The following is a 12612-nucleotide window of genomic DNA, read 5'->3' as shown; positions in this document are numbered from 1 at the left end:
ACTCCAGTAGCAATCAGGGTAAGAATGCAAGATTAAGAGGCGAAGCATGGCAGAGCAGTCACCAAGCCAACTCTACACGAGGAAGCATTACCAAGACCGCAGGCAGCATGAAATGAAAAGAAGACGTGATCTTCCGCAATCATCAGTTGACAGGACCATTAAAAAAATCAAGAAACAAGAGCATGAACATACATTTTACAATTCAACTACAAAAGTGAGCTCCATATATGACTTAGACAAGGTAAACATCAAAGTCAAGGATCACAATACATCCTAGAGTGGAAGAAGCAGTTTATTTTTATTTTTATAAGTAGAGTGGAAGAAGCAGTTTATTTTTTTTTTTATAAGTAGAGTGGAAGAAGCAGTTATTTCATGTTAATTCATAAATACCCCAAACAGGGTTCATAACATTAAGGATAATCCAGGGGAACGGGCACACTGCACCAATTCCTGGATTGAAAGCAAGCCACCAATTCCAGAATCACAGTTTGGTGGCTCAGATTGGTGGCTGGAACCAAACATCGCCCGAGAAAAAAGAACGGGACGAAAGGTACCAAACTAAAAGGCTATTATATACATAGTAGATTTTATTCACAAGCAACAGGAGATTTGCTGGCGAAGTTGTGAACTTGGGAGCCTATGCTTCTTGCTTTAAAGGACTCGGAGCTGTGCTAGGAAAGCAGCACAAAGATCCAAGAAGAGAATATGTGGGCCATGGACCCTTTGGAGATCAAGCAGATACTTCTCCTCGCGAGTTTTGTAGAGCTGATAAGAACATCACATAAAAAATATATCAGGAGAAGTAACTTCATACTAATTGGTGTCCATCTAATTATGCTCGAGATGTTAGTAGAAAGGATTAAAAAAAATGGTCCTCTCAACGATCTCTCTCTCTCCCCCAGTCAGAAGAATTCTTCCTTGCAGCTCATTCTCACGTATCCAAGCACAGACAAACCACAAACGCAGGGAGGAACAATATAGCAGAGAAAATTACCTGCACTTCAAACTTGACAACATTTGTTGAGTTGATAACACCATCATTCTCAATAATAGCAGGTTCGTCCCCAAAATGGTGATTATGGTGCACAGGAATGCCAGGAATCCACCTGCATTTCATATTGTAGTGCCCAATCTTCTTCCAACACACATTCAGTTCTTGGAGAGCTTTAAGAACTTCTGTCATTATTTCCCGAGGATGAGCTCGCGACTGCCAAAATTAAGACAATACATAAACCAATATAAGAACAAGCAGGTAAAAAGAAAGAAACTATTCACCCTGCTTCCGCTGCCCACATGTTATGCAGTCAAGTGGGTCAAATAATTCACTAATCTGTTAAGGGCAGTAATGAATTCAACCAGACAACCCTAATCGTCGAGACGCATAATTGTCTAAGCATTGACCTTTTCAATATGCCAAGCAATCAACTTCTATTGACCTGATTAAAGGCTCGTTTGGACACTTAGAATATCTGTGAATAGAAGTAAAATGGTTTTGTTTTATTAGATTTTGGGAAATGTGAGAGAAAAAGTTGAATAAAAATATTATAAAGTTAAAAAAATTACTTGAATATTATTTTTTAATATTATTTTTGTTTTGAAATTTAAAAAAATCTATATTGAGTTTTGCGTTTAAATAATGATTAGATAATAATTAGATGAAAAAGTAGAAGATTTAAAATTGAAAGTGTTCTATGTTTTAGTGATGTTTGGGAAAGAAATATCTAAGAATACCTTGTTACCCAAACAAGGCCCAACAATATCAAGGATAATGCCCAAGAAGAAAACCAAAAAGAAACTATGTTGCAAAGCTTAATAACAACATATACATAGAAAGAGAGAAAGAAAGATAACAGAATAGCAACTTGACAACTTGAGTCCTATGGCCACGTCAAAATGACTTAAAACTTAAGTAAAAATGGCTTGAAATTAACCTGAAGTCCAAGAGCCCATTTCCTCTCAACTGGGAACTGTTTGCTCATGCCCATTCCTTGATACTCCATGTATCCCGGAAGGCGGTGCCCAACAGCTGAAGCAGCAACCTCATTTTGATGCATACGATTGAAACCACCATCCTAGCAAAAATAAAACCAAGATAGATCTACAGATCTCCTAATCTAATGGAAGTATGTGTTGTGGAAACACCACACCCACAAAAAACAATAACGAAATAAACAGTGAAATAAATGCCGAAACACAAGAATCAAACACGCACAAAAACACAACACAAGATTTACGTGGTTCAGCAACATGTCTACGTCTATAGAGCCGTAGGGGATTTCATTCATAGGAGATTACAAACATACAGTGAGTTACAAGAGCTTTCCTCTACTCACACAAGAATCAAGCACGCACAAAAACACAACACAAGATTTACGTGGTTCAGCAACATGTCTACGTCTATAGAGCCGTAGGGGATTTCATTCATAGGAGATTACAAACATACAGTGAGTTACAAGAGCTTTCCTCTACTCACAAATCTCAACTCTCTCTAGGGTTTTTTCGCTCTCTCCAGAATGCTCAAAATGCCGTTCCTCACTCTCAATATTCAATCTGATGTATTATGTAATCAAAACATTACATATTTATATTAAACAGCGCCATAAACCCTAAGACGGCAAAACAAGGTTATTCGCTTGAGTGGAGTGTCGAGTGCACCTTGAGCAAACTCTTTGTCCAACATTCGCTCGAGCCAACCATTAAGCGAGCCTCAAGCAAACTCTCTGTCCGACGTTCGCTCGAGCCAACTGTCAAGCGCACCTTGAGTGAACTCTCTGTCTGAGCTTCGTTCAAGCACCTTGTCGAGCGAGAGTCGAGCGAACTTTCAGCTTAACATCTTCTCAGCTCAAAACCAGGCTCCATAACCCAACAGTATGTATAACAAAGAAAAATACCCAACTACCATTAACTATAGACGATACAACTTCTAGAAATGATACACTACATTCTATAAAGAGATATCCAGGTCAACGACAAAAAAAGTTAACAAAGTATAATCATCTGTCATACCCAACAGGGAGTTCAAACCAGGAAACAAACAAGGTCAGGTCCATTTCATTTCAAATGGGTATGTACTTGTGACAAACCGAGAGAAATGCCATCCAATAAACCACAGAATCCAATAGACCACAGAAGGCTCCAAACAAATCACTTTCTAGAAGACAAAATAACACTGATAAATCTCTCCCAGCACAGAATAACTTCACAATAAATAGACATACCATAGTCTCTTGGAACTCAGCTCCAAGATAGCCACTGGAAGGACGGAACCGGTTATCCAACAATAAATAGTATGCAACAGTAGCCTGAATATATCACAAGCAATAAGATACCATTGGAAAAAAGTAGAAAAATATAGTCCACAAAATTCAGAACCTTATTTTGTATCCTGTTACGAAGAGATTCAATCAGCTGGTTCCTGTCAAATCCCCTATTAACCACTTCTTTTAGAATCTCCTCGTCAATCTGAAAAAGTGTGTCAATAGCAGAATTAAATACGACCAATGTAACAATAAAATCAAATACCACATTATAAACATGACAAGTATGTTGCCCAATTCTCAAGTAATTTATGGCTACATATGGGTCAATAAAGCAAGAACCCCAATTCCATACTAAGAGAAGGCCACTCTAAATAAAAAGTGTAGTTACTATAACTCAAGTTGACACATGCAATCAGAGAGAGAGAGAGAGAGAGAGAGAGGGGTGTGTGTGGGTTGTGTTTTTTTTTTTTTTTTGGGAGGATCATCAAACCTTTTTTGCTTGTTGCATTGTATCTGGTGGGGCCACGGCTAAATAACGTGGAAGACGAGACTGGAACCATAGGTGCTGGCGAATCTCAGGAATGGTCATTCGCTTCATTGGGTCAACTACAAGCATCCTTGGGATCAAGTCTCTTGCACCAGCTGATAAATGACTGGGAAGAGTGTATATCCCACCCTAAAGGAAAAAGTAAGGTCACTTCAAAGGACTGTTGATCTCTTAGCAATAGCATGAATCCAATTTGGATATGAATACAGAGCAAGGGAAAAGATTCAACAAAAACATTAGAAAGAAAAACAAGGCACAGAATCTGGACTTATCACTCAACCAGTGACACATGAAATAGGTCTTCAAGTAAAATAATGAAACCACTAATAGTGAGTTTCATGTATCTTCAACATAAAATTGAATAGTGTGATTACACATCAGATTCCCAGTCCTGTTTATGGCATATAAGAATAAAATCTTCCACATAAGATTGAAAACAACCAACTGGACTAGTAGATTCCAATCAGAGAAATATAACGTCCAAAAACTTTCTAAATTAAGATCTGCTATTTAATTCCACAAAAACACTGCAAAATCAGCCAATATGACGTGTTTTAATCATTGCAAGTATAGCAACACCTTTATCTTCTTAAAAAGGTTGGGAATGTTTTCATCATCAAAAGGAAGAGTGCCGCAGAGAAGGGCATACAGTATAACACCACAGCTCCACACATCCACTTCAGGCCCAGCATACAATTTCCCAGAGATAACCTATAAGAAATTGACATGGTAACCCTTCAGATTGAAACCATGAAAATGGGAGCGCATTAGTTACTTAATTTTACTATGCAAAAAATACCACATATCCATACCTCTGGGGCAGCATAGTTTGGACTTCCACAACTTGTCTTCAGAAAATGACCATCACGCATTATGTTGCTCAAACCAAAATCGGCAATCTTCACATTGCATTTGGAATCCAAAAGCAAATTCTCAGGCTTCAGGTCTCTATGAACCACCATATTCCTATGGCAGTACTCCACCCCAGAGATTATCTGCCTTGACACATAAGGATCAACCTACTTCAAATTATCTAAGTAATGAACGGTACGAGAAATCTGAGAATTATTAGCCAATCCTACCTGCTGAAAAAAATTACGAGCTTCATCCTCTTGCAACCTACCCTTTTCCACAATGTAATCGAAGAGCTCTCCAGACTTCACATACTCCATCACAACATATATGTCTGCTGGTGTGTCTACAACCTCATAAAGTCTTATTATATGAGGATGCATAAACAATCTCAATATTTTGATTTCTCTTCTCACTGCACCAATTTAAAGGGGAAAATGAATGAAGGAAAATTTTAAATAAAAGAGAAAAAGAAAAAATAATATCATCTCCAAGAAAATAATGCCGACCTTTTTCTTCCATTTCCATGTTCCTTATCTTCCGACGGTTAAGGATTTTTACAGCAACTTTATGACCAGTCAAGATATGCTCTGCAATTTTCACCTTGCCAAAGGAACCAATGCCAAGGGTTTTTCCAAGCTTATAATTTCGTAAAAACACATCCAGGTCATTGCCACCTGGCCCAGTTGAGCCAACCATCTCCTATTTAATAGGCATGGGTGCAAAATGAGACAATGGGAAAGAGATTACACGCACAAAAGCAAACAGATAGAATGGCAACATAAGTAGCAATCAGGCCAAGACATCCCCAGGAAAGGGGGACATCCCACTATGCACAACATTGAGCAATAATGTATGTTTACAGTCAACACAGTGAAGCTAAGTCCATAATTCAGAAGAATTTATCCAATCACAAGAAATGGAAACTTAAGGAGCATTCTAAGCATCTCTTAGTCAAAAGCGATTCACCAAGACATTTTCCTTTAAACTATTTTGTTGTTACAATCAAAATTTAGATTAGGACATTTTTTATAAGAAAATTTATAGAGGAAACACCACCTCATAGGATAAAGATAGTAACATGTGAAAACATTGGAGAATTTGGTCACACGCTGGTTTTATGTTTTCTATGATGGTAATCCAACAAACTCAACAGGAAAACTAAAAGTGAGAATTATTTATAGGGGAAATTTTCTATAATTGGCGGCTGTTTCAATGCTTTTTCAATAATTCACATAAAAATGCCTCAAAAACAGATCAGAATCACAATAACAGCTACAAAAGAAAGAAAAACAAATTTTATTAGCGTGGAAGGATCCTTTTCTGTCATAGTTGCAAAACAAAACTCAGCAAGAACACCTAGAGACCAAGCAAAACAAAGAATCTTATTTTATCAAAACAAATTTATCGCAGTTTTCAACCTTATGGTCCTTAAATGCTAGAATCCCTCAAGAAGAACATAGAAAACAAGCTCTGGAGATTTTGTAGAATTCTAGACCTAAGACGGCCATGGATCACTGAATAAAAATGTTACACCCAAAAACCATAAATTGCCTAATTCAAAGGTCCTCATGAGAAAGACTAATACTCGACCACCCAACTTTAGGATAAGCTTTTTTGCTATTTTGAAACCCAGAGACATCATTAAATCTCAAATTTTTCTTCTTTTTTTTTTTTTCATTTTTACTGTTCAAAATCGCATTTTTCAACATTCACAATCTTTGAGAAACAGCCCCAAACCAACTACAGTCGGAAAAGTAAATTTGAGAAGAATAACTTTTCAATCAATTCACTCAGCCATCTAAACACTAGTGAATCATATGAAAGAATTTCAAAGACAAATTGCCACTTTAAACATGTACTCTTACGGAAAGTTTCTAGGTGAAAAATTCACAGCAAAGCAAATAAATTAGAGGGGAATTACAATTAAACAGACCCATCAAACGACAACCCAATCGAAATTAGAGAAAATCCCCATATGGGAAAGCTTGAATCACCCAGAATTCCTCAAAGCCCAAATAGTAAAACAAAAAAAAATAAAGAAAATAAAATCTACCAATCCAAGCGACTATCTTCAACACTTGCTGAGACAGATCTGAGAACCCAAAAGCAAAAAAGACCAATTGAAAAAGAAGAAATCAGGCTACTGACTTCGATAATCGTCTTGGGCAAGGCACTAACGCGGGGCCTAACTCGAGCGAGAGGACCTGATTGGCTACGTTTCCGTTAATCCTTAGCTCTTCGTCTGTTTCCCTCTTCTCGCTCGCGCCGGAGTCACTTTGTCTGTTTCAACTTTCCCTCATCTCGTTCACGTCGGAGTTACGGGCTCGAACAAATGTTCTCTGAAATTACGTAGTTTGAACGGGTAACATTTTATTAAAAAAAAATTCTATACATCTCAAGGTGTATCCATTTAAAAATATATTATTTTAATTTTTTATCCACGTAATCAAAATAATTCTAAACATATTTATAAATAAAATAAAATAAAAATATAAAATAATATATTTTTAAATAGATTTACAGGATATAAAACTTATGGATAGCATTAATCTTTTATAAATAGCATTGCTAATTTGTTATTCATAAGCTTATATACCACACCATAATTTTTTTAATTTTTTTATTTTTTAAATATTTTTTGATTTTATTCTTTTTAAAACAATTAAATTCTTCTACTCATCATTCATATATCACACATTTGATAAAAAATAAAAATAAAAAAATTATAAAAAAGATGATGTAGTGTATGAAATTTATGAATAGAATTTTTTTTTTTATAAATTGGTGAGGATAATAAATACGGAGTCCCCTAAAACTTTGGGTCGTACAGTAAAGTAAAAAGAGTAATTAATAAGCAATAGAAATTATTAATTCATTACATTTCAAAATTATTTAGTAATGGTAATTCATCACATTTCGAAATTATTCAATAATTAATTCCATATTAAGGGCAAGTTTTTAGGATACACATCTAGTCAAGTTGTATAATCAACGAGTCACGAATTCGTAATGTGTTTGATTGGGATAAGAGAGAGAGAGAGAGAGAGAGAGAGTTAATCTATAGTTTGGTAATGAATGTTAATATTATTCCATATTTAAAAACAAATAAAGGTTCAATTTCATGTCATTTAATATTATTTTAAGAAAAATTTCTCTTATCAGTCACTATTCACCATCTCATACCACACTCTATGAAAAAGCTATAATAGATATGGAGTGTGTAATGTGAACTGATCTGTAACAAAATTCCAAAGAATCCAACCAATAACAAGCAGCCTATTGCGAGAGCAAAAAGGATCGGTAAGGCACTGTACTTCATCGTCCACCAAGATACTCATTATTGCAGAAATAAACCAAAACAATCCCTTAAAATATATGGAATTCAAATGAATAGGCACCTTTTTTTCCACTATATTTGAAATAACAAACAAATTGCATATGCATGTGGTTCTATACAATACGCCAGGACTAGAAGTGGCATCGATTTGAGGAACATCACAAAGACAGGTACTAATAATCAGGAATGGAAGCAAACCGATATCCCCTGGCGTTCCTCCATGCATAATATGCAATTCGAGTCTCATAAAAGCCTGCAGTCACAAGCGATTGATATAAAGGTGGTCAATTACTGAGAAATGGGTGGAAACCTTTTAGCAGATCCATACTCACGACTGCAACTATCATTTCTCATACTCAAAACACAACTCACTTGCACCATACACGCTTCTCTGTTGCAGGAAATAGTTACACTAGATGCATACCTAATTTGCGTAAAAGGTTGCAATGTATTACAAAAGAATTAACCAAAAACGAAACTAAAGACTATGACAAACTGGTTGCACTTCCACAAGGCATCAATGACTTGGTAACCTGGAGAGGGGAAGCACATACTCTTGAAGAGAAGATTGCTTCAGTAGTGGACTAATTAAGACTCTGCCAACGCATATAATAGGCACTCACCCCAAGTTCAACCTGGAAAGACTTCAACTAAGTCTCAAAAGAAATCAGGACGCCAGACATAGGACTGACTGCTACTAAATTGAGCATTGCCCTTTTTTTTTTTTTTTTTTTTTTGTGACTAAACTAAATTGAGTATTACTTGAAACATGAACATGCATTACATGCCATAGCACAAATGGAACAAGTCTACAGCAGACCACACAATATCTCGTGCCATAATGGGGATACTCGCTTACATTCCGTATGTGACAATTGGCATTTTACACCAATGCAAAATCCAAACCAAAAAGTATTAGCAAGTACCAGAGTATCCATTTCCCAAATACAATTTTATCTTACAAAGAAAATAAAGCATTGGATAGGTATTAAACAAGCTGATTACTTAGTCATGTCTTTGTATTGTGCAAGCTGATAATTGTGTTAATAATAATAATATGAATACCTGGGAGGAAGGAGAGACTTCCTAAGGCCAAAAGGCCGAAGGCCTGGGAGTGCTCCCCTCCCATGTGACCTGTGAAGATGAAATATGAAAGGAAGAGAAGCACTGATCCAAGAAACAGCAGGAAAAGGGCAAGGGCAATGGATTTCCATGGGATTTTATCTAAGGCTTTGGGTGTATAGTCAAACCGAGCGTCATACTGTCTTCTCGCAATACCATCATAATTATCATCTTCATCGGTAGGAAGAGCATTGTACTGAACATGGCGTCTTGATGCCATAGTAATCAAACTCAACTCTCAATTAAGCCTAGGGATGCACAAACAACACAATCAAATGAGTATAATAAAAATTGTGAAAGCAGAAAATGGGTAAAAAAAGGTTAGTACAAACTAACATGTTACTGACATGTTAGCAACTGCATAAAATTAGATTCACTACCCCACCCATTGGCATCCAAAAGAAAATAATCCTAAAACAGAACTTAGAAATGCCATGTTTCAAATTAATAAAAATTTTCTCAATTAAACATGCATGGCAACTTTGTTGGCTGAATACAATAAATGCACGGGAACTTGGTTGGCTGAATACAAGATGTAACACATCAGAGTAGTGCTTGTTCACATAATGACTGTATCTCATCTCACACCAAATAATGAATAAAAAAATGAAGATATGTATATGACTCAAACCGAGGCTTCAGATGGGGGGTGCTCCTCATCAGAGTATCCAGAGAAATTTAGTCTATTGCACCAGACCAGAGAAAAGATTGAAAAAAGAAATCCACCATTAAACTCTTCCCAATATCACACTATATTCATCTTCTGTACTCCAAATGATATAGAAGGATCAATGACTTCATGTCAGTGAAGAACAAATGGGTCACTCCACTATATACAAAAGAGCTGGTACTTTAACTTCCTAAGAAACAACTGTGCTTACTTTCTTGGATAAAAATTCACGTATATACAGTACAAACACATAAAGAAATTAAACTTAGCTTGGGATAGAAGAAAATACCATAAAACCAACTTTCATACAAGGATAATATATTAAAAACCTAAAGAGACTATTCTGGTCTCACCCATAGACATCAACATGTTCGTACCAAGCATTCTAAATAAACATGTACCCGGATTTTAAAAAAAAAAAAAAGAAAAAGAAACTGTAAGCCATGCAAATTACACAGGATGCCAAGCCTTTTTAGACACCAATAGCTCCTCCAGAATTTTGTAAAAATTTTATTTTGGGTGATTCCATTGTCTTTAGCCAAACAAAATAATGTTACAAATCAAACGAAATGCCAAGCAATGGAATATGAAAACCCATTATGATGAAAAGACTCAGGAAGACTAATTCCAGATCACAGGAAGAAAAATTCGGGATAAGACAAATTTCTCTGTTCACTCCGCCACCATTTTCAAAGTTAGTACAGGACAGATAAATGGGAACAGAGAAATATCATAGAGAAACCCTAGAAACCAAGATCAGGAGCTACAGATTAAATTCACAAAACCATAGCATCTGCCAGAGCACAAATAAAAAGGGTTAATCTTCCACTTAGTTCGATTAGAAGACCAAATTCCACATGTTGAAATAGAGAGAGGGAGAGACAGAGAGGTCTAACCTAAAACAAAGAAACCACTGGGCTTGGGAAGGTGAAAAGAGCGGCAAATATGTTATGAACCCACTAGTTAGAACTCACCCTTGAAAACTAGCTTACAAGGGAAGGGTGCCTAGGCGCTTATAAACCATCAACCAATCTCATACTTAGTTGATGTGGGATTGTAACAACCACCACGCTCTGCAGCCGACGTCCACGATGGTCCTGGCGGTCACATGGGCTAGCTGTGCGCTAAATCTTTTCCTAGCTCCAGGCATACAATGCCATGCCGGCATCACCCCCCGTGCAGCACGATTGCAACCGTCGCAACATGGTCTTAAACGTGGAGTGGCTCTGATATCATTTTTTATGAACCCACTAGGTAGAACTCACCCTTGAAAACTAGCTTACAAGGGAAGGGTGTCTAGGGGCTTATAAACCATCAATCAATCACATACTTAGTCGATGTGGAATCGTAACAAAATAATAGGGTTTTTGTGTATTTTTTCGGTCATTCCAAGAGGGAGAGAGGGAGAGATGGATCGATCTATCACATTTGCAGCTGAGGGTATCTGGTTCTAAACCCGGTACCCGCATCCTATACTCGTATCCACCTCCGGGCATGGGCGGGTGGGTAATTCACTTATCAGCCCAGATAAAACTGTAACCGAAAACCGCATTCAGATCCCGATTATCCAGATTCCAGATCGGGCCCGAAAAAGGGGATAGGAAGTAGGAACAAAAAAACTGGCCTCGATGAACAGTATGGGCTCCATCCCATTTTGCCCATTTTTGGTTAAAGTGCTAGCAGGTCTAAAATTGAACACGAGTCCGTAACACAGGCCAAAAAAAATTACTTCAAATTCTCAGATCCTGCTCAAAAGTTTATCACGGGAATCTAAAGAAGCTTATAGGACTGAGTTTCACCTGAAAACAAGAAAAAATGACTTCACTAAACCAATGACATGATGACCAGAGATAAAAGGTTGTTCAATTTAACGATCTCAAAGTCGTCGCCGCTGCCCTGCTCTCAATCCTCAAATTATTAAATTGGGAACTAACCCTCCAATTCGCATACACTGTAAAATCTTAAGAACTTCCAACAAGGTTTTGACCTATTCGAGTTGGAGGGACCAAAAGATAGATCACAATCATGCAAACGACGTTGGAAAGTATTCACCTAATATCCTCAAACATATCATGTTAAGGACCCGAATAGCCGATTCAGCCATACACAGTACGCATATGTTCAGCAAAATTGAATTTTAATACAGATTTCCAAGGCCACTAAACTGAGAAACATTACTATATGATAGCTTATGGATTATTCAAAATCCATTTAATGAAATCACAAAAAAATTATAATAATCATCAAAAGAGACGGTCGTTCAGATCATATGTTTATACAAAAAAATTAGAGCGGGAAAATTGGAAAGGCCATTAGAGATGATAGATTAAAGGGAATGACAGGGTAACAGAACTAGAAGACTTACCGAGAAGAGTAGGTCGCAGGGGATGAGCTTTCCCGGGGTAGAGGAGGATCAGGGAATCAGAAAGCGCGAGCGTATGGGATCGGAACAAAGCATCTGGGCAAGTTGTCTGTGACTTTTAGTTGCTCACAGTGCTAATCCAAGCCGTTGATGTGAGAGCACAGGTCCTACCTGAGACACATGTCTGGCAATTGGAAGCTTCAAATATGGCGACTGATGTCTATCCGACTTTCAGAGCATTAGGATGGGTTGGAATGTTGAAATGAGTTGAGTTTAGTTGAGTTGAGTTGAGATGATAAAATATTATTAAAATATTATTATTTATTATTATTATTATTTTAAGATTTAAAAAAGTTGAATTGTTTATTATATTTTATATTGAAATTTGAAAAAGTTGTAATGATGAGTTGAAATGAGCTCAACTTCCGAACGAAATATTTTTTTTTTTTAAATTTAAAA

At 36.7% G+C, this 12612-nt stretch overlaps 2 protein-coding genes across 4 annotated transcripts; both read right to left on the bottom strand.

Annotated features, from left to right (window-relative positions):
* Positions 1-317: 317 nt before the first annotated feature.
* On the bottom strand, positions 318-7037 carry LOC109006307 (SNF1-related protein kinase catalytic subunit alpha KIN10-like). 3 transcript variants are annotated; one of them, XM_018985531.2, is made up of 11 exons: positions 6811-7037; positions 5169-5361; positions 4890-5074; positions 4620-4802; positions 4387-4518; positions 3751-3936; positions 3373-3462; positions 3219-3302; positions 1932-2072; positions 995-1207; positions 318-765 (listed from the first exon to the last, which is right to left on the bottom strand). In XM_018985531.2, the coding sequence occupies exons 2-11, from the start codon at positions 5356-5358 to the stop codon at positions 652-654; spliced, it is 1518 nt and encodes a 505-aa protein (XP_018841076.1). In that variant the 5' UTR covers positions 5359-5361; positions 6811-7037; the 3' UTR covers positions 318-651. The 3 variants fall into 3 exon arrangements, 2 of the variants coding, with proteins under 2 accessions (XP_018841076.1, XP_035548114.1); XR_001998637.2 differs by lacking the exons at positions 318-765; positions 995-1207 and adding an exon at positions 2656-2853 and having other exon boundaries at positions 1964-2072; positions 6811-7026; XM_035692221.1 differs by lacking the exons at positions 318-765; positions 995-1207; positions 1932-2072 and adding an exon at positions 2079-2853 and having other exon boundaries at positions 6811-7026.
* A 920-nt stretch (positions 7038-7957) lies between these two features.
* On the bottom strand, positions 7958-12350 carry LOC109006308 (transmembrane protein 230). The gene is made up of 3 exons (XM_018985539.2): positions 12157-12350; positions 9065-9369; positions 7958-8252 (listed from the first exon to the last, which is right to left on the bottom strand). Exons 2-3 carry the CDS (start codon positions 9339-9341, stop codon positions 8173-8175), a joined length of 357 nt encoding a protein of 118 aa, XP_018841084.1. The 5' UTR covers positions 9342-9369; positions 12157-12350; the 3' UTR covers positions 7958-8172.
* Between the last annotated feature and the right edge of the window lie 262 nt (positions 12351-12612).

This window comes from Juglans regia, chromosome 1, assembly GCF_001411555.2.
Source record: "Juglans regia cultivar Chandler chromosome 1, Walnut 2.0, whole genome shotgun sequence".
NCBI lineage: Eukaryota > Viridiplantae > Streptophyta > Magnoliopsida > Fagales > Juglandaceae > Juglans > Juglans regia.
This window is presented reverse-complemented; position numbering and strand designations above follow the sequence as displayed.

Coding starts and splice junctions, on each gene's coding strand:
- LOC109006307 (XM_018985531.2), bottom strand. CDS start 5,358: ATGGTTGGCTCAACTGGGCCAGGTGGCAATGACCTGGATGTGTTTTTA. Junction 4,803..4,889: donor CTCGTAATTTTTTTCAGCAG/GTAGGATTGGCT, acceptor GTGTCAAGGCAG/ATAATCTCTGGGGTGGAGTA. Junction 766..994: donor TTGTCAAGTTTGAAGTGCAG/GTAATTTTCTCT, acceptor TGTTCTTATCAG/CTCTACAAAACTCGCGAGGA.
- LOC109006308 (XM_018985539.2), bottom strand. CDS start 9,341: ATGGCATCAAGACGCCATGTTCAGTACAATGCTCTTCCTACCGATGAA. Junction 8,253..9,064: donor AAGTCTCTCCTTCCTCCCAG/GTATTCATATTA, acceptor TTGTGACTGCAG/GCTTTTATGAGACTCGAATT.